The sequence below is a fragment of the Symphalangus syndactylus genome, chromosome 14, assembly GCF_028878055.3.
Source record: "Symphalangus syndactylus isolate Jambi chromosome 14, NHGRI_mSymSyn1-v2.1_pri, whole genome shotgun sequence".
In the NCBI taxonomy this organism is placed as follows: Eukaryota; Metazoa; Chordata; class Mammalia; order Primates; family Hylobatidae; genus Symphalangus; species Symphalangus syndactylus.
The window spans coordinates 54,845,036-54,863,322 of NC_072436.2; the positions used below are offsets into that span (position 1 = coordinate 54,845,036).

Here is an 18,287-nt window from a genome sequence, read left to right on the forward strand (position 1 = left end):
ATGAAGTTATCCCCTATTTCACACCACACAGAAAATTTAACTCGAAATGGATGAAAGATCTAAATGTAAAAGTTAAAACTATAAAACTTTTAGAAAAAAAAATATATCGGGTTGATTCTTCTTGACTTTGGATCAGGCAGTTGTTAGATGTGACACCAAAAGAAAAAGCAACAAAAGAAAAGGATAAATTGAACTTCATCAAAATTGAAACCTTACGTGTTTCATAGGACATCATCAAGGAAATGTAAAGAACCTACAGAATGGGAAAAGATATATGCAAATCATATCTTATTAGAGATTTGTTTGAAACATAAAGAACTATTACAACTCAATAGTAAGACAACCAAATTAGAAAATGGGCGAAAGATCTTAATAGGTATTTCTCCAAAAGAGATACACAAATGGCCAAGAAGCTTGAAAAGAGGCTCAGCAGCATCAGCCTTCAGGGACATGCAAATTAAAACCATAAGACACTATTTTACACCCACTAGAATGGCTAAAATAAAAAAGATGAGAAGTGTTGGCAAGGATATGGAGTAATTGGAACCCTCATAGACTGTTGGTGGGAATGTAAAATGGTACAGTTGCTTTGGAAAAGTTTGACATTTCTTCAAATGACTAAACATAGACTTTATATGATCTAGCAATTCCACTCATAGGTGTGTACCTAAGAGAAATGAAAACATCTACACAAAACTTTTTTTTTTTTTGAGATGGAGTCTCGCTCTATTGCCCAGTCTGAAGTGCAGTGGCGTGATCTCAGCTCACTGCAACCTCTGCCTCCCAGGCTCAAGTGATTCCCCTGCTTCAGCCTTCTAAGCAGCTGGGATTACAGGTGCGTGCCACCACGCCCGGCTAATTTTTACATTTTTAGTAGATACGGGTTTTGCCATGTTGGCCAAGCTAGTCTCGAACTCCTGACCTCAAGTTACTGCCTGCCTTGGCCTCCCAAAGTGCTGGGATTATAGGCATGAGCCATTGCACCCGGCCTACACAAAAACTTTTATATGAATGTCCATAGCAGCATTATTCATAATAGCCAAGAAATGGATACAACTGAAATGTCCATCAACTGATTAGAGCAGTGGTCCCCAACCTGTTAGGAACCAGGCTGCACAGCAGGTGAGTGGTGGGTGAGCAAATGAAGCATCATCTGTATTTACAGATGCTCCCCATTGCTCTCATTACTGCCTGAGCTCCGCCTCCTCTCAGATCAGTAGTGGCATTAGATTCTCATAGGAGCAGGAGCCCTCTTGTGAAGTGAGCATATGTGGGATCTAGGTTTCTCTTTAGGAGAATTTAATGCCTGATGATCTGTCACTGTCTCCCATCACCCCAAGATGGGACTGTCTAGTTGCAGGAAAGCAAGCTCAGGGTTCCCACTGATTCTACATTATGGCAAGTTGTATAATTATTTCATTATATATTATAATGTAATAATAATAGAAATAAAGTACACGGGCTGGGTGCGGTGGCTCACGCCTGTAATCCCAACACTTTGGGAGGCCGAGGTGGGTGGATCACGAGGTCAGGAGATTGAGGCCATTCTGGCTAACATGGTGAAACCCTGTCTCTACTAAAAATACAAAAAATTAGCCGGGCGTGGTGGTGGGCGCCTATAGTCCCAGCTACTCGGGAGGCTGAGGCAGGAGAATGGTGTGAACCCCGGAGGCGGTGCTTGCAGTGAGCCAAGATCGCGCCACTGGACTCCACCCTGGGCAACAGAGCGAGATTCCATCTCAAAAAAATAAATAAATAAAAAAGTACACAATAAATGTAATGTGCTTGAATCAGCCCGAAACCACCCCCTCTCCAACTCCCCGGTTCACGGAAAAATTGTCTTCCAGGAAACCAGTCCCTGGTGCCAAAAAGGTTGAGGACTACTGGATTAGAGGATAAGCAAAATGTGATATATTGATATAATGGAATTATCAGCAATGAAAAGAATTAAGTGTCACTGGGTGTGGTGGCTCGTGCCTATAATCCCAACACTTTGGGAGGCCAAGGTGGAAGGATTGCTTGAGCCTAGGAGTTTTAGATCAGCTTGGGCAACACAGGGAGACCCCATCTTTACTAAAAACAAAAAAATTAGCTGGTCCCAGCTACTTTGCAGGCTGAGGCAGGAGGATTGCTTGAGTCCGGGAGGTCAAGGCTGCAGTGAGCTATGATTGCCACTGCACTGTAGCCTGGGCGATGGAGCAAGACTGTCTCAAAAGAAAAAAAAAAAGTAGGAGTAATTACCAGGCACGGTGGCTCACACTTGTAATTCTAGCACTTTAAGAGACCAAGGTGAGTGGATCACTTGAGCCCAGGACCTCGAGGTTGCAGTGAACCTTGATCACACCACTGCACTCCAGCCTGGGTAACATAGCAAGACCCTGTCTCAAAAAAAAAAAAAAGACTGAAAGAAATTAAGTATTGATATGTGCTCCAACATGGATGACCCTTGAAAACTTCCATGCTAAGTGGAACAAGTCAGTCACGAAAGACCCACATATTGTATGATCCTATGCATATGAAATGTCAAGAACAGGCAAATCTGTAGAGACAGAAAGTAGATTAGTGGTTGTCTAGGGCTGGGGTAATGTGGGGTGGAGATGATGAGAGTGACTACTAGTGGGCATGGGATTTTTTTTCGGGTGATGAAAATGTTTTAAAATTGGTTGTGGTAATCATAATCTTAACTCTGAATATACTAAACGCCATTGAATTATATACTTCAAGTGAATTGTGTGGTCTGTGAATTATATCTCAGTGTTGTATTTATTTATTTTATTTATTTATTTTTTTTGAGACTGAGTCTCACCCTGTTGCCCAGGCTGGAGTGCAGTGGCGTGATCTTGGCTCACTGCAACCTCCATCTCCCAGGTTCAAGTGATTCGCCTGCCTCAGCCTCCCGAATAGCTGGGATTACAGGTGCCTGCTACCACGCCTGGCTAATTTTTGTATTTTTAGTAGAGATGAGGTTTCACCATGTTGCCCGGGCTGGTCTCAAACTCCTGACCTTGTGATTTTCCTGCCTCAGCCTCCCAAAGTGCTGGGATTACAGGCGTGAGCCACCGCGCCTGTCTGTATTGTAGTTATTTTTTAATGTTGATTAAAAGATCACCAGTGGTCAGGCACAGTAGCTCATGCCTGTAATCCCAGCACTTTGGGAAGCCAAGGCAGGAAGATAGCTTGAGTCCAGGAGTTTGAAACTAGCCTAGGCGACATAACAAGTCCTCATCACTATAAAAAAAAAAAAAAAAAAAAAAAAAGTAAAGATAACCTGATTATCTTTTCTTGCACTATCAAGTCATCAGCTGATGATCATCACTTTCTCACATGAACCTACCCAGATGTTGGTGAAAAGTTGCAGGGAAGTCAGTAGCAATCTTGGAGCTACAATGTGTTTCCGTTGAAATCAGAGCGTAATGAATGAGAAGAGGCCTTCCTGGAATGAGAGCACAGAATGCAACCATTGCGGTCTTGGCCTTCATTCTTTTCTGTGAGATGTTTGGGCCTCAACCCTGGGGAGGCAGAAACAGCTAGAGAGTGGGGAGAACAGCTTGGGAGTCGTTTTTGAGGTATTCCCCATACTTTGAGGTACTCCCCATACTTTTTTTTTGATGTGACGATTGCTTTTTCCTCCTTTGAACTGGAAGAAAATTTAACAATACCATGCCATTCAGTTAAAAAAACTTTCCTCAAGTCTTTTTTTCTTTTTTTTCTTTTGAGACTGAGTCTTGCATTCTATCGCCTAGGATGGAGTGCAGTGGCACAGTGATAGCTCACTGCAGCCTCGAACTCCAAGGCTTAAGCAATCTTCCTGCCTCAGCCTTCTGAGTAACTGGGACTACAGCTGTGCCATCATGCCTGGTTAATTTTTACTTTTTTTGGCCAGTTGCAGTGGCCAATGCCTATAATCCCAGCACTTGAGGTCAGGAGTTCAAGACCAGCCTGGCCAACATGGTGAAACCCCATCTCTAATAAAGAATACAACAATTAACCTGGTGTGATGGCACATGCCTGTAATCCCAGCTTCTTGGGAGGCTGAGGCAGGAGAATTGTTTGAACCTGGGAGGCGGAGGTTGCAGTGAGCCGAGATTACGCCACTGCACTCCAGCATGGGCGACAGAGTGAGACTTGGTGTCAAAAAAAGAAAAAAAAATTTTTTTTTTTTTTTTGTAGAGACACGGTCTTGCTATGTTTTTGAGGCTGTTCTTGAACTCCTGGACTCAAGTGACCTCCTCCCTTGGCCTCCCGAAGTGCTAGGATTACAGGCATGAGCCACCACACTCGGTCCCCTTAAGTCTTTATCTTGATGAAGACACTGATTCCAAAGTGGTCTCTTTACTGTTGGCAGAGAGAATTTTACATATGTTTCTTTTCTGAGACAGTGAAAGAGGGAGAAAGGAAGAAAGCAAGGGCCAGTGCTCCAGAGGATGCTTATCCCTGGGTTAGTTCTTTTCTTTGGGCTTTGACCCTTTTGAGACTCTGATTAAAGTGTTGGACCCACAGAAAGAGGCACGTACACAGAGGAGTTGACATGATTTTAGGAGATCTGAAGATCCCCTGTTCTATAGAATTGATGGCTCTTCTCATTAACAAGAAGTATTGACGTGCTATCACATAATAGGCTATATTCTGAAACTTGGTACTTGTAATCTGGGTGAGTAGGTTATAAAGGTCAGTGCTTGGGGCACACCTCAAATTTAGTCTCCTGATTTTGGAGTACTCTTTACTGAAGTCCTCAACTTACTTGATTTGAGGACTAAGATAAATGAGATTGAGATCATTCCATGAGTTTCTTAAGAGAGCGTGATGATATTCAATTATATGAAGGTTTCCAGGCCTGGAAGTGCCACTTTTCTGTGTCCTCCAATTGAGAAGCTGTGAGTCCTGGGGACAGGGTCCCTAGCATAGCTTTATGGGAGTCTGGGGGCTTACAGAGCAAGGGCCTTCTCAGGCTGCCTAGTAATGTGTAAAGAATCTCACTGATCTTCTTTTCACTTTAAATAGGATGGGTATTGTCTCCTCTTTGTCTGGATTTCTGCATAAAGGGCTAGATGAAGATTATTGTAGGACCAGCAGCTTATACAGCTTTGAAAGTCTGAAAAGTGACAGGTCTACCTGTGTAAGTGAGTGTGTTCCACTAGTGGTCCCAGGGAGGATAAAATGGAGGTGTGGTGGGGGATGCTTCACACCTAGTAGCATCTAGTAGAAGGCATTTGTTTTGTTAATTATTTTTACATACATTACAGAAAAATTGGAAAATGCTGAAAAAACAAGTGTACAAACATCTTTAAAAACAAAGACATTGCATCATGTTGTAAATACTGTTTTTAAAACCTTTTTAAATTTTTTAAAAATTGCAGATATATAGAAAAATTGAGAAAAACAGAAAAATTGAGTGGTAAATACTAGATTCAGATTAATCTTTATTTGATAATAATTTTGTGCTTCTGATTAAGTTGTAAGAATACAACAGGCTGGGTGTGGTGGCTCACACCTGTAATCCCAGCAGTTTGGGAAGCCAAGGTGGGTGGATCATCTGAGGTCAGGAGTTCAAGACTAGCCTGGCCAACATGGTGAAACCCTGTCTCTACTAAAAATACAAAAATTAGCCGGACGTGGTGGCAGGCGCCTGTAATCCCAGCTAGTTGGGAGGCTGAGGCAGGAGAATCGCTTGAACCCGGGAGGTGGAGGTTGCAGTGAGCCGAGATCGCACCATTGCACTCCAGCCTGGAGGACAAGAGTGAGACTTCATCTCAAAAAAAAAAAAAAAAAAAAAAAAAAGTTGGTCCTTTCGGGGGAAAAAAATATAACAGAGAATTTTGGAATGTTCTTCACCCAGATTTCTGAAAATGTTAATGTTTTACTACATTTGCTTTGTCCTTTTTTTTTAGAGAGAGAGTTTTGCTTTTGTTGCCCAGACTGGTGTATAGTGGCACGATCTTGGCTCACTGTGGCCTCCGCCTCCCGGGTTCAAGTGATTCTCCTGCCTCAGCCTCCCGAGCAGCTGGGATTATAGGCATATGACACCATGCCCGGCCAATTTTGTATTTTTAATAGAGATGGGGTTTCTCCATGTTGGTCAGGCTGGTCTTGAACTCCCGACCTCAGGTGATCCACCTGCCTCGGCCTCACAAAGTGCTGGGATTACAGGTGTGAGCTACTGCGCCTGGCTGTTCTTTTTTTTTTTTTTTTAATTTTAATTTTTTTTTGGGGGACGGTTTTGTTCTGTCACCCAGGGTGGAGTGCAGTGGCACAATCACAGCTCACTGTAGCCTCAACCTCTCAGGCTCAATAGAGCCTCCCATCTCAGCCTCCCAAGTAGCTGGGACTACAGGTGCATGCCACCAATCCCAGCTATCTTTTTGTAGAGACGGGGTTTTGCCATGTTGCCCAGGTTGGTCTCAAACTCCTAGGGTCAAGCAATCCTCCCACCTTCATTTCCCAAAGTGCTGGGATTATAGGTGTGAGCCACCACACCTGGCCATCCTTTCCTTTAACCTCTTTCTTTGTGTGTCTGTGTGTATGTGTCTTGCGTGTGTGTTTGTGCTTGTGTGTCTTTTTTTCTGAACTAAGAGTAAATTGCTGTCATGATGCCTCCTTAATCCTAAATACTTAAGTGTGTGTGTGTGTATGTTTACAAAAGAAAAAGTTACTTTATGTAGCCACAGCACAGTGATCAAAATCAGGAAGTTAACATTTACAACAAAACCATTATCTAATCTGCAGGCCTTATTCATATTTCACCTATTGTCCCAATATGTCCTTTATAATGAAAGAAAGTCCCAGATCCTGTGTTGTATTCAGTTGTTACTCTCCTTTAATCTGGAACTATTCTCAGTGTTCTCGTTGTGCTTCAGAGTACATACTGTTTAGACCTGATTTAAAAAAAAACAATACATATGAAACATTTTTCCATATTGAGAGATATTGAAAGCAGTGTATCCCAGTGATTGAGTCAGGGCTCTGGAGCCAGAATACTTGGTTTCAAATCCTGATTTCACTACTTAATGCCTGTGTTACCCTGGACAAGTTTTTTTACCTGTGAAATGAGGAGTACTGATACTACCTCATAGGATTGTGAGAATTAAATGCAAAAGTGCTCATTACTGAGTTCAGTACCTGGCACAGACTAAGTGCTCAATAAACACCAGCTATTATTCACACCATTCAGTGGATTCCTAAGGGACATTTTGCAAACATCGTAGTTCTCTTCTCTCTTCCTCTCCCCTCCCTGCCTTCTTTTCTTCACCTCTGGGTTCCAGAAAGCAAATGGTCAGCTTACTAGACAATGGTATGGTTTGAGATGGAAACACTGCTCTGAAAGAGTGGCTCCCAGATGCCAGTGTATGAACTCCTGTTGTTTGGTAACAGTTTTCACTAGTGCAAGAATCGCAATAGTGAAGTTCTTTTTCTTAAGTGCTAAATGTATTCAGTTGTTTCATTACGAAATTACATGGTTCTCTCTCATCTTTCGGTGTTAAAATGTCCTTTTGTAAAATGATGTTTATTATAGATGATTGTTCTGTCATTATTGTATTTTAATATTTTTAGTAAGCAATAAAAAGAAACCAAATCTAATACTCTCCAAAATATTTTTGGAAATATTAATGGTTAATGACAGCCAGTGGTCTGAGAATTTGTGCTTTAAAAGATGTATGTTTGGCTTTGTGTTTATATATGTATGAGTACCCGTGAACAATATTTGTATCTAGAAATACACTAGTCATTGACTGAATGTTTATTGACTCCCCCTGAATACCAGACATTGTACTAAATGCTTTGCATGTCTCATTTCATCTTCATAATGAACCCTGTGAGCTTTGTATTGTTCTGTTTACAGTGAGGAAATAGAATCTCGAAAGGGTGATGTAATCCACCCAAGGTTACACAGCTATGAGTGACATAACTGCAGTTAGAACTCAGGTCTCCCTAATTACAGAGGCCATTTGGAATTTTAGCCTAGAATCCATAAATCCACAAGCTAATGGGTGTCTTTTCCATCAAAATATGCTGAAGATACAGTTATCCCGTAGAGGTCTTCAAAAAACACTTTTTTAAAAGTAGTCTTATAGTACAAAAAGTTGAAAACATTTCTCCACCCTTTAAACAACAATCCTTTGGATGATAAAACAGGTGAGAGTTTCTCCTTTTTGGTGACTCTTAAATTAGGAATAAAACGACCACCTTGCCTGAACCAGTGTGATTCTTCAATCTTTGGTTCTGACTTACAGACTGCTTTCTAGGGGAAAAACAAAATTGCTTCTGTGTGAAATTAGTGGTTATCCAAGAAATACTTCCAGGAACTCTTGACTAGGAGTAGAAAATAAGATGGTATTTAGTGACTTACACTAATGTGAGGTTAAAAGTTGAAGGCCAACTCGTGTTGCCGAAGTAGACATATTCTCTCTAGTTGCAAAGCTGTGGGGCTCCCTGTCTGGTGCAGCGTTTCTTCGATTTGGCTGCACATCATAGCCTTCTGTGGTGCTTTTTAAAAATACATAATCCTGGCTGGGTGCAGTGGCTCATGCCTGTAATCCCAGCACTTTGGGAGGCCGAGGCGGGCAGATCATGAGATCAGGAGTTCGAGACCAGCCTGACCAACATGGGGAAACCCCATCTGTACTAAAAATACAAAAATTAGCTGGGCATGGTGGTGCGCGCCTGTAATCCCAGCTACTCATAAGGCTGAGGCAGGAGAATCGCTTGAACCCAGGAGGTGGAGGTTGCAGTGAGCCGAGATTGCACCACTGCACTCTAGCCTGGGTGACAGAGCGAGACTCCATCTCAAAAAAACAAACAAAAAACAATCCTGCACCCCACTCTAGCCCTACAAATGAGACTCTTTGACTGAGGGACCCAGGTATATGTGCAGTTAACAAGCTCCTTCAGGTGCCCCCAAGGCCCAGCATGCCTCTGGCTGTTACCTGGAACTGGGTCCACACCAGCCTTGGGAATAGTAAGGCACCCTTAGGCTAAGGATTGCTGTCTCTATTATTTGTTTATTTTCTAAGCAAGCTAACATAGCAGGTTGCTATCTCTTTAAAGTTGCAACTTAAACTTCTAATCAGGGTTACCGGAGGTGATGAGTGAAGCAAGCCTTGGGCTCATCAGAGCTCCACAGGGCATTTTTAATCCCTTTTCCTTAATTGTCACTGAAATTATGAGCATTCTCTCAGATGCCAGTTTCCGTAGCCTGCTTGATAACGTGCTCACCGTTTCCTTGTTCTAAATGGTAGTTGTTGAAGAGTAACTTCCTGCCAGTTTAATCATCCACGGATTGATGTCTTGCCTTTCTGTGTCTTGTACGAATTCTGCCAGTGGCGTTAAGAGGAGGACGGCAGGGGAGCTGCACTGCAGCCTCAGACTCCTGGCTGTCGCCCATGGAGCCCAGTGCCGTGGGTGCTGCCTTGCCTCACGGCAGCCTCTTCTCACAAGCTGTGATTCTGACCCATCTGTTTCCAGTTCCTTAAATGTGCCGCCCTCATGCTTCTTGTGCCCTCAGATCTTTGGTGGACTCCCTCTAATTACTTGAGTCTCAGCTCAGATATTGCCTCCTCAGGGAGAGGTTCCCTCGCTGGTCCCTTGTATTACCTATTTTATTTTCCTTATAGCATTTTTCACTATCTGAAATCATTTGATTTGTTTGTTGTTTGTCTCTTCCACTCTGATATTAATTCCATTCCTGTCTGTCTTGTTTCTCTTTGGACCCTCAGCATCTGGAACAGTACCTGGCTTGTAGTAGGTGTTCACTGTATTAAAGGAGTGAAGGGTTTGAGGTCTGTACCCTCGCCTACCTGTTCCACAGGGCAGAGCTGAGCTGAGCTTGTGTAGGTACCTCTTGTCGCTAATGGCTTAGAACTGTGGCTGTTTGCTGGAGCATAGCTTAATACCCTCACGCCTGATGATTTTCTAAATCTGTCATTCTGCAACGCCCCCATGGAGCTTCTTCCTTGCCTATGTGTGGTAGGTTAGAATGACAATAGTTATTTGGGAATATATGACCATAAGGCTCAGTTAGAGGGTAAATGATCCCTTTGGATTAGAGTTAGTTTCATAGTCTCTCAAGTGGCAGGATTTTGGTCTTCTGGGCAGGAGCTGTTTTCTGAGATCCTGGATAGTAAAGGACGTCTTGAATTCAGAAGAATTTAGCCCTGTTTGTCTCCTCTTTCCCCTTGCTATAGAAATACAGACAAACTTGAGACTGACTCCCAGAGACATAAGTGGGGCGTGCCTGGACAGCATACTGCTATATGTTTCATAAAGTGCCTTCCAAAAGCTTCAGGACCTTCTATGGGTTAGAGCGGTCTTCCTAGGAGACCCCTTTTAGAATCTGATATAGTAACAGACCCTCTCCTCAGAAAAATGTACAAGCACCTGCGCATATGGTTTTGCCTGTCATCTTGAGGGTACAAAGACTTCACGGATGCCCTTCAGGGACCCTAAAATTCTGTTTGGGGATTTAAGTTGGTTTGTTCATCCATCACAGCTGGGTCATAGCTCTTCTGTGGCTGTGTCTTTCTGACTTGGTCTCCTGTCTTCTGTGCCCTCTCTTGCTTTTATCATAACCTGCTGGACCCTCTCAGGCCCAGAAGAGGCGATATTCTCCAGGAGTCCAGGTACTCAGTTCTTGGCTCATCATGAGCATCCCTCATTCCCATGTGTCCATCCAACATTTGTTGCTGTTTCAAGTCCATGTGGTTGTCTCAGGAGTCTCTGGTCTCGACTGTATCTCCACCTTGCATGTTAACCATGTGGGACAAAGGGACAAATACTCCCCAAAGGAGTGGCATGCCTCATGTTACCCCTTCACCACCCTGCCTCTCTGCACTGCCTTGGCATTGGGCTTGTTCTGGAATGATTAGTTCGCCATTTCTAAGGAAGAATTGCTCCTACAACTCTATTGGGGAGAGAGGGCCCCTGAAATAGATGGGAAAATGAGTGGCTTATGGGGAAACTTGCGGTTTTCTCCCTGTTAAGGGAGAACCTTGCCCTCTTATTATTCGGAGAAGTTACGTGTGGAGGAGGCTTAAGTGGGCTGGAAAGTCTTTTGACTAAGGACAGTCATTGTGGCTGGCTGAGCCCATCCAGCAACCCTGTTCCATGTTCTGAGTTCTAATCCATTTAGCCTTATATGCTTATAGAATTTTAGAATTGAAAAGAGCTATCCTGAATGGAAAGATTCCCCTGCTCAAACAGGTATTTTCAGAATACCTGCTGTGTGCAGAACCATGGTTGGGAGGAGATGGGGCTGAAGTTTAGACATATGAAGACATGTGATAAATGAATTTTTTCTTCAAGAAGCGTTATGTGGCAGCTGGGGAGATAGGTACATATACATGAAAAGGAAACCCCTGGTATTAGGCGGCACATAAGTGCCAAATGGTGACCTTGGGGCATTCAAGTCAGACTCCAGCGTCTTAGGGGGGCCATTTCAGGCCCACCCCAGTTCAGGAGCCAAGAGAATTACTGAAGGCAAATACCAAGTGTAGTTGCTTCCTCGGCCCATTTCCCTTGAGAGACCATCTGAATGTGGGCTCTCAGGGGCTGCTGACAATGAGGTCGAGTGGCTTCCTGTTCTGCTGTAAGGGGCTCAACTTGTATGTGCTGAATTCCTGTTGCTGTTTGTACAGGCGTTCCTATGTGCTCTTCCTTAGCATCTGCTTCCCCCTCTCTGCCTCCCAGCGGGTATTCCCCTACATCTCAGCCATGGTGAACAACGGCTCCCTCAGCTATGATCATGAACGGGATGGGCGGCCTACAGAGCTGGGAGGCTGCACGGCCGTTGTCCGCAATCTTCATTACGACACCTTCCTGGTGATTCGCTATGTCAAGAGGCATTTGACGGTGAGAGTCCTTGTCCTGGACCAGATGGTGGTGTGGGCTGTGTCGCTTTTGCTCCCATGGCCTGACCCTGATTTATCTCTCTTTTTATTCTAGATAATGATGGATATTGATGGCAAGCATGAGTGGAGGGACTGCATTGAAGTGCCCGGAGTCCGCCTGCCCCGCGGCTACTACTTCGGCACCTCCTCCATCACTGGGGATCTCTCAGGTACTGCCACGTGCACTCTTCGTTTGCCCTGACTGAGGCCTCTTCTCAATACCCATGCTTCGTTGAGGCCTCTCACAGGGGAGAGCCAGAGGAGCGGTGCTCTGGAAGGAGGTGCCTCAAGACTGCTTCTCTTTCTGCATTCTTATATCCACATTCCTTAAAAACCCAGGCCAGGCTTTCCTAGTACAGTTGTCACTAGAAGATGGTTGGTGCTAATAGAAAGCAGTGTTTGTCCCTTCATTAAGCTGGCTCTTCTAGCCTGTATCGTGAGTTCCTTGCTTTCTAATTTCTGCTGTCAGGCTCCTCTCCTTCCACTCACTAATGTTCCCTGTTCTCCTTCCTTAACAAAGCTTTTCCTTGACTCTGCCGTCCTTCTGACCCCAGACTCTCCTTTTGCTGAGACTTTTGAATGTGTTGTGTGTACAGATGCTTTTGTTTCCTAGCTGTCCACCTCCTTAACATGCTGACTGAGACCTGTGCTCTACCTTGCTAGTACACTAACACCATTCTCATGAAAGGTCATTCTGTTTCCTTGCCATATTCAGTGCTCTATTCTCGTTCTCACCCTTTGTCCTCCTCAACTCATTTAACCCATTACTCTGAAACTCTTGCCTTCTTTTTTTTTTTTGAGACGGAGTCTCGCTCTGTCGCCCAGGCTGGAGTGCAGTGGCGCAGTCTCGGCTCACTGTAAGCTCCGCCTCCCGGGTTCACGCCATTCTCCTGCCTCAACCTCTCCGAGTAGCTGGGACTACAGGCGCCCGCCACCACGCCCGGCTAATTTTTTGTATTTTTTAGTAGAGACGGGGTTTCACCGTGGTCTCGATCTCCTGACCTCGTGATCCGCCCGCCTCGGCCTCCCAAAGTGCTGGGATTACAAGCGTGAGCCACCGCGCCCGGCCTACTCTTGCCTTCTTGACTTACGTGACATTAACAGCACCTGGTTCTTTTACTTTTCCATCTCCTCTTGTTTCTTTTTCTACTTATGCCTAATTCTTAGCTTCTCGTTTATACACTTACTCTCTTTGCTTTAGCCCGAATCATAACATCTTTTGGGAGGAGAAAAGGAACTGAACTTCGTTTCTTCTGATTAATATAATTTGTCCTGGATAAAGCTAGTTTGGAATAGATGCTTCTTGTGGCAAAATGGAAAGGCAGATACCCATCTGAAAAACCCGACAGCTAGTGAGCTCCAGCCATTGTAGCTAAAAGGAAATGTCAGCTCAGTGAGGCTAAATCTTCCAGTTCTTCAAGAGAAGCTGGAAATCTGGATTTTTTTTTTTTTATGGAGTCTCGCTCTGTCGCCAGGCTGGGGTGCAGTGGCGCCATCTCAGCTCACTATAACCTCCACCTCCTGTATTCAAGCGATTCTCCTGCCTCAGCTTCCCAAGTAGCTGGGACTACAGGCGCACCACCACGCCCAGCTAATTTTTGTATTTTTAGTAGAAACGGGGTTTCACCATGTTGGCCAGGATGGTCTCCATCTCGACCTTGTGATCTGCCCGCCTTGGCCTCTGAAAGTGCTGGGATTACAGGCATGAGCCACCGAGCTCAGCCTGGATAATCTGGATTTTTAAAATGCAATCTGCTGATCTTTAAAACTCTGGCATCTGATTTTTTTTTAATCAACTTTACTGAGGTGTGCTTTCCATACAACAGAAGAATACAGTTTGAAGAGTTTTGACAAATATTTACACCTATGTAGTCACCATCACAATTAAGATATGAATGTTTCCATCACCTGCCAAAAGCCTTATTATTCCCCTTTGCAGTATACCTCCCCTTCTTGGATTCCAGGCAACCATTAATCTGCTTTCTGTCATGTAGGGAGATTAGTTTTGGCAGTTAGTTTCTAAGTACCGAGCAGGCCAGACCTGTCAGAAAAATCTAGCCTCGGCAGGGGGATAGGAGGCATAGGCTGGAGATCTTTGCTATATAATCTCATTATATGACTGTACATTTTCCTTTGAGCTTACAGGTTTCTGGGTTAACCTCCTGAAGTACTTTTTAATGGAAATTCCCCAACTGTCAGAAATGGCAGGAGAGAATAATTTTTTGTTTATTCTAAGTTTTTTGCCCTAGGTCTTTAGTGAGAATACCCAAGTTAGTAAGTCTGTGTTCTCTGCCCATAGGGTATACCTAAATGCAAGTCGTTTCTTTCTTTTGAGGTCTTTCTTGTTGCCATCCTCTTGTTGTATAGTGGGTTGTTGAAAACTGCTGAGAAAGTTAGGATGTTTCCCACCTCTTCCAGGCTTTAATGCCCTGCATTGTGTGAGGAGCATTGCCCTGGCCTTTTATCCTGTCCCATGGTTTAAACTGAGCTCTGACAGTTAACATTTTTCCAACAGAAGACGAATCCAGTTTTTCACTACCTGGGAATCTGCTAAAGATTCCAGCAGTCCAAGCAGCTGTGGATGTTCTCCTTATAAATGACCAGAAATCCAGGCCCCAGTCAGTAACCAACCTAGTAGCAATGGGCACCCCTAGCACTCAGATTTGTGGTCTCTAAATACCAATTCCCACTAAAAGGAACTGCAGCTTCCTTGAGAAATGGCTGATGCAAGGTTTGAGGTAGGAAATCTGTAAGTTGGAACTTCCCAGAAAAGCAAGGAAGTTATAAAAAACTTCTGGGTTTAGGTAAAGAGACTCAGGAACCAAACTGAATAGGCTCCTACTTGACAAAGACAGGTGAGTTGAGCATCAATAAGAATCTAACTTCAGGCCAGCATGGTGGCTTACACCTGTAATCCCAGCACTTTGGGAGGCCAAGGCGGGTGGATCACCTGAGGTTGGGAGTTCGAGACCAGCCTGACCAACATGGAGAAACCCCGTCTCTACTAAAAAAAAATACAAAAAATTAGCCGGGCATGGTGGTGCATGCCTGTAATCCTAGCTACTTGGGAGGCTGAGGCAGGAGAATTGCTTGAACCTTGGGAAGCAGAGGTTGCGGTGAGCCGAGATCGTGCCATTGCACTCCCACCTGGGCAACAAGAGCAAAACTCTGTCTCAAAAAAAAAAAAAAGTCTAACTTCAGTGCATTGCAACACATCAGATATGGTTAAATGTAAAAGTTTATAATGATACTTTAAAGAGAGAAATCTAGTCCCTAATTGCTTGATCTTCTCTCTGGTAATTATTAGGGAGATTAAGAGTCACAATTACAAGAAGCCACAGAGAAACAGGCATAGTCTAGAAGGACAGTGTATCCCATGCCCATAGCTGTGCCCTGCCCACGGCCCATTAAACAGCTGCCATGAGACCTTCTCCTGTTGTACGTGTGTGTGTGTGGTCTTCACCAGCGGGGAAGCTGCAGTCCTACTTTGTCTGTTCTTACTGTGCTGGAAGGTTTAACATACGGGATTTAATTCTTGTTTTATCTCCAAATTTTGTAATTATACAGATGCGTCTTGACATACAATGGCGTTATGTCCCAATAAACTCATTGTAGGTTGTAGATATTATAAGTTGAAAATGCATTCAATACACCTACCCTACTGAACGTCATAGCTTAGCCTAGTCTACCTTAAATGTGCTTAGAACATTTACATTAGCCTACAGTTGGGCAAAATCATCTAACACAAAGCCTATGCTGTAAAAAGTGTTGAATGTCTGATGTAACGTATGGAATACAATACACGATGCAGTACTGGTTGTTTACCCTTGTGATTGTGTGGCTCACTGGGAGCTACAGCTCACTGCTGCTGCCCAGCCTCGGTACAGAGTGTTGTACTACACATCGCTAGCCTGGGAAAAGATCAAAACTCAAATTTTGAAGTATGGTTTCTGCTGAGCGCAGATTACTTTTACACCATCATAAAGTCGGAAAATTGTAAGTCAAACCATTTTAAGTCAGGGATCTTCTATACAGGTAATGCATGCTTGTTGATAAAAACTTAAATACAGAAGATATAGAATATGCCTTGTTCCCCATCCTTACTTTTAGTTGCAAAATGGAGAGGTTTCAATTTTTTTTTTCAAGGTCACTGCTGGTTAGCTGTGGATCAGAGGCATGAACTAAGATACTGACTTCAAGAAACATACCTCTTTTTCAAGTGGCACAAGTCATCCTTCTTCCATTTTTCTTCAGATAATCATGATGTCATTTCCTTGAAGTTGTTTGAACTGACAGTGGAGAGAACCCCAGAAGAGGAAAAGCTCCATCGAGATGTGTTCTTGCCCTCAGTGGACAATATGAAGCTGCCTGAGAGTGAGCACAGGGGCCCGCGGGAAATGGTCTCATAGCTGGGGAGGAGCTTGCAGTGCTGCACCCATAGCTCATAGGGTGGTCTCTGCTCTGTGTTCTTCCTCTGAAGGGTAGGGAGCACTTGCATCTGCCTTTCCCCTTCAAGTTACAGATGAGCAGCAGGAGGGCCACTTTGTTTCTCAGTTGGAAAGAGGGGGTCTAAGCTCTGGCTTCCCAGAAATAGGTGTCAGAAACTGGGGGCCGGACAGCCTGTAGTTTGATCCTTCCCTATTGGGTGTGCTCCCTGTTTTATGACTTGCTTCTCTCTTGCTTCCTCAGTGACAGCTCCACTGCCGCCCCTGAGTGGCCTGGCCCTCTTCCTCATCGTCTTTTTCTCCCTGGTGTTTTCTGTATTTGCCATAGTCATTGGTATCATACTCTACAACAAGTGGCAGGAACAGAGCCGAAAGCGCTTCTACTGAGCCCTCCTGCTGCCACCACTTCTGTGACTGTCACCCATGAGGTATGGAAGGAGCAGGCACTGGCCTGAGCATGCAGCCTGGAGGGTGTTCTCGTCTCTAGCAGCTGGTGGGGGACTATATTCTGTCACTGGAGTTTTGCACGCAGGGACCCCGCATTCCCATGGTTGTGCATGGGGACATCTAACTCTGGTCTGGGAAGCCACCCACCCCAGGGCAATGCTGCTGTGATGTGCCTTTCCCTGCAGTCCTTCCACGTGGAAGCAGAGGTGTGAAGAGAATTTACGTGGTTGTGATGCCAAAATCACAGAACAGAATTTCATAGCCCAGGCTGCCATGCTGTTTGACTCAGAAGGCCCTTCTACTTCAGTTTTGAACCCACAAAGAATTAAAAACTGCTTTCTGACCATCCATTCATTGGGTTTTGCATTTTACCCAACCCTCTGCCTACCTGAGGAGCTTTCTTTGGAAACCAGGATGGAAACTTTTCCCTGCCTCACCTTCCTTTCACTCCATTCATTGTCCTCTCTATGTGCAACCTGAGCTGGGAAAGGCATTTGGATGCCTCTCTGTTGGGGCCTGGGGCTGCAGAACACACCTACGTTTCACTGGCCTTCATTAGGTGGCCCTAGGGAGAGGGCTTTCTGCTTTGGATCACTGTTCCAGCTTCTGTTCTCTAGCACGGGTCTTGGGTCTATTGGCGTGTCCATGGCCTTCCCAATCAAGTCTCTTCAGGCCCTCAGAGAAGTTTGGCTAAAGGTTGGTGTAAAATCAAGAGAACCCTGGAAGACATCATGGATGCCATGAATTAGCTGTGCAACTGACCAGCTCCAGGTTTGACCAACCAAAAGCAACATTTGTCATGTGGTCTGACCATGTGGAGATGTTTCTGGACTTGCTAGAGCCTGCTTAGCTGCATGTTTTGTAGTTACGATTTTTGGAATCCCACTTTGAGTGTTGAAAGTGTAAGGAAGCTTTCTTCTTGTACCCTGGGCTTGGGTATTGCCCAGAGAAGAAATTTGGCTTTTTTTTTCTTAATGAACAAGAAACAGTTGCTGTTCTCATGTTCCAAGTCTGAGAGCAACAGACCCTCATCATCTGTGCCTGGAAGAGTTCACTGTTACTGAGCAGCACAGCCTGAGTGCTGGCCTCTGTGTGTCAACCCTTATTCCACTGCCTTATCTGACAAGGGGTTACATGCTGCTCACCTTACTGCCCTGGGATTAAATCAGTTTCAGGCCAGAGTCTCCTTGGCGGGCCTGGAACTCTGAGTCCTCCTATGAACCTCTGTAGCCTAAATGAAATTCTTAAAATCACCGATGGAACCAAACATGAGCTTCTGACTGTGTTCTTTCTTCTAGGAGTGGGTTTGGGGAAAGTTCAGGCCTTTATTCTGAGCAGGCCTTTTTTTTGAGCTTCAAGCCCGTCAACCGTTGTTTTGCCTTCTCCTGGGTTGGAAAAGCCCTTAGCTCAGCTCAGAAGGAAAGGGGGTCACCTTGGCTAGGCACAGGTCTCTGTCTCTTCAGGCTTTCTTTCCTTCCCATGCACTTACTTAAACAGCACAGGCTATAGTGCTCTC

At 44.5% G+C, this 18,287-nt stretch overlaps 1 protein-coding gene across 7 annotated transcripts in view; it reads left to right on the forward strand.

Moving 5' to 3' along the window:
- LMAN2L (lectin, mannose binding 2 like) overlaps positions 1 to 18,038 on the forward strand; it is a 42,610-nt gene extending 24,572 nt beyond the window's left edge. For 4 of the 7 annotated variants that reach the window (XM_055241838.2, XM_055241834.2, XM_063617701.1 and 1 more), the window contains 4 exons: positions 11,680 to 11,841; positions 11,935 to 12,049; positions 16,134 to 16,253; positions 16,569 to 18,038. In XM_055241838.2, coding sequence (XP_055097813.1) covers positions 11,680 to 11,841; positions 11,935 to 12,049; positions 16,134 to 16,253; positions 16,569 to 16,711 — 540 coding nt within the window. In that variant the 3' untranslated portion in view covers positions 16,712 to 18,038. Of the gene's footprint in view, positions 1 to 10,580; positions 10,614 to 11,679; positions 11,842 to 11,934; positions 12,050 to 16,133; positions 16,254 to 16,568 lie in introns of all 7 variants that reach the window. The other 3 variants (XM_055241832.2, XM_063617699.1, XM_055241836.2) reach the window with 3 other exon arrangements.
- The last annotated feature ends 249 nt before the right edge of the window (positions 18,039 to 18,287 follow it).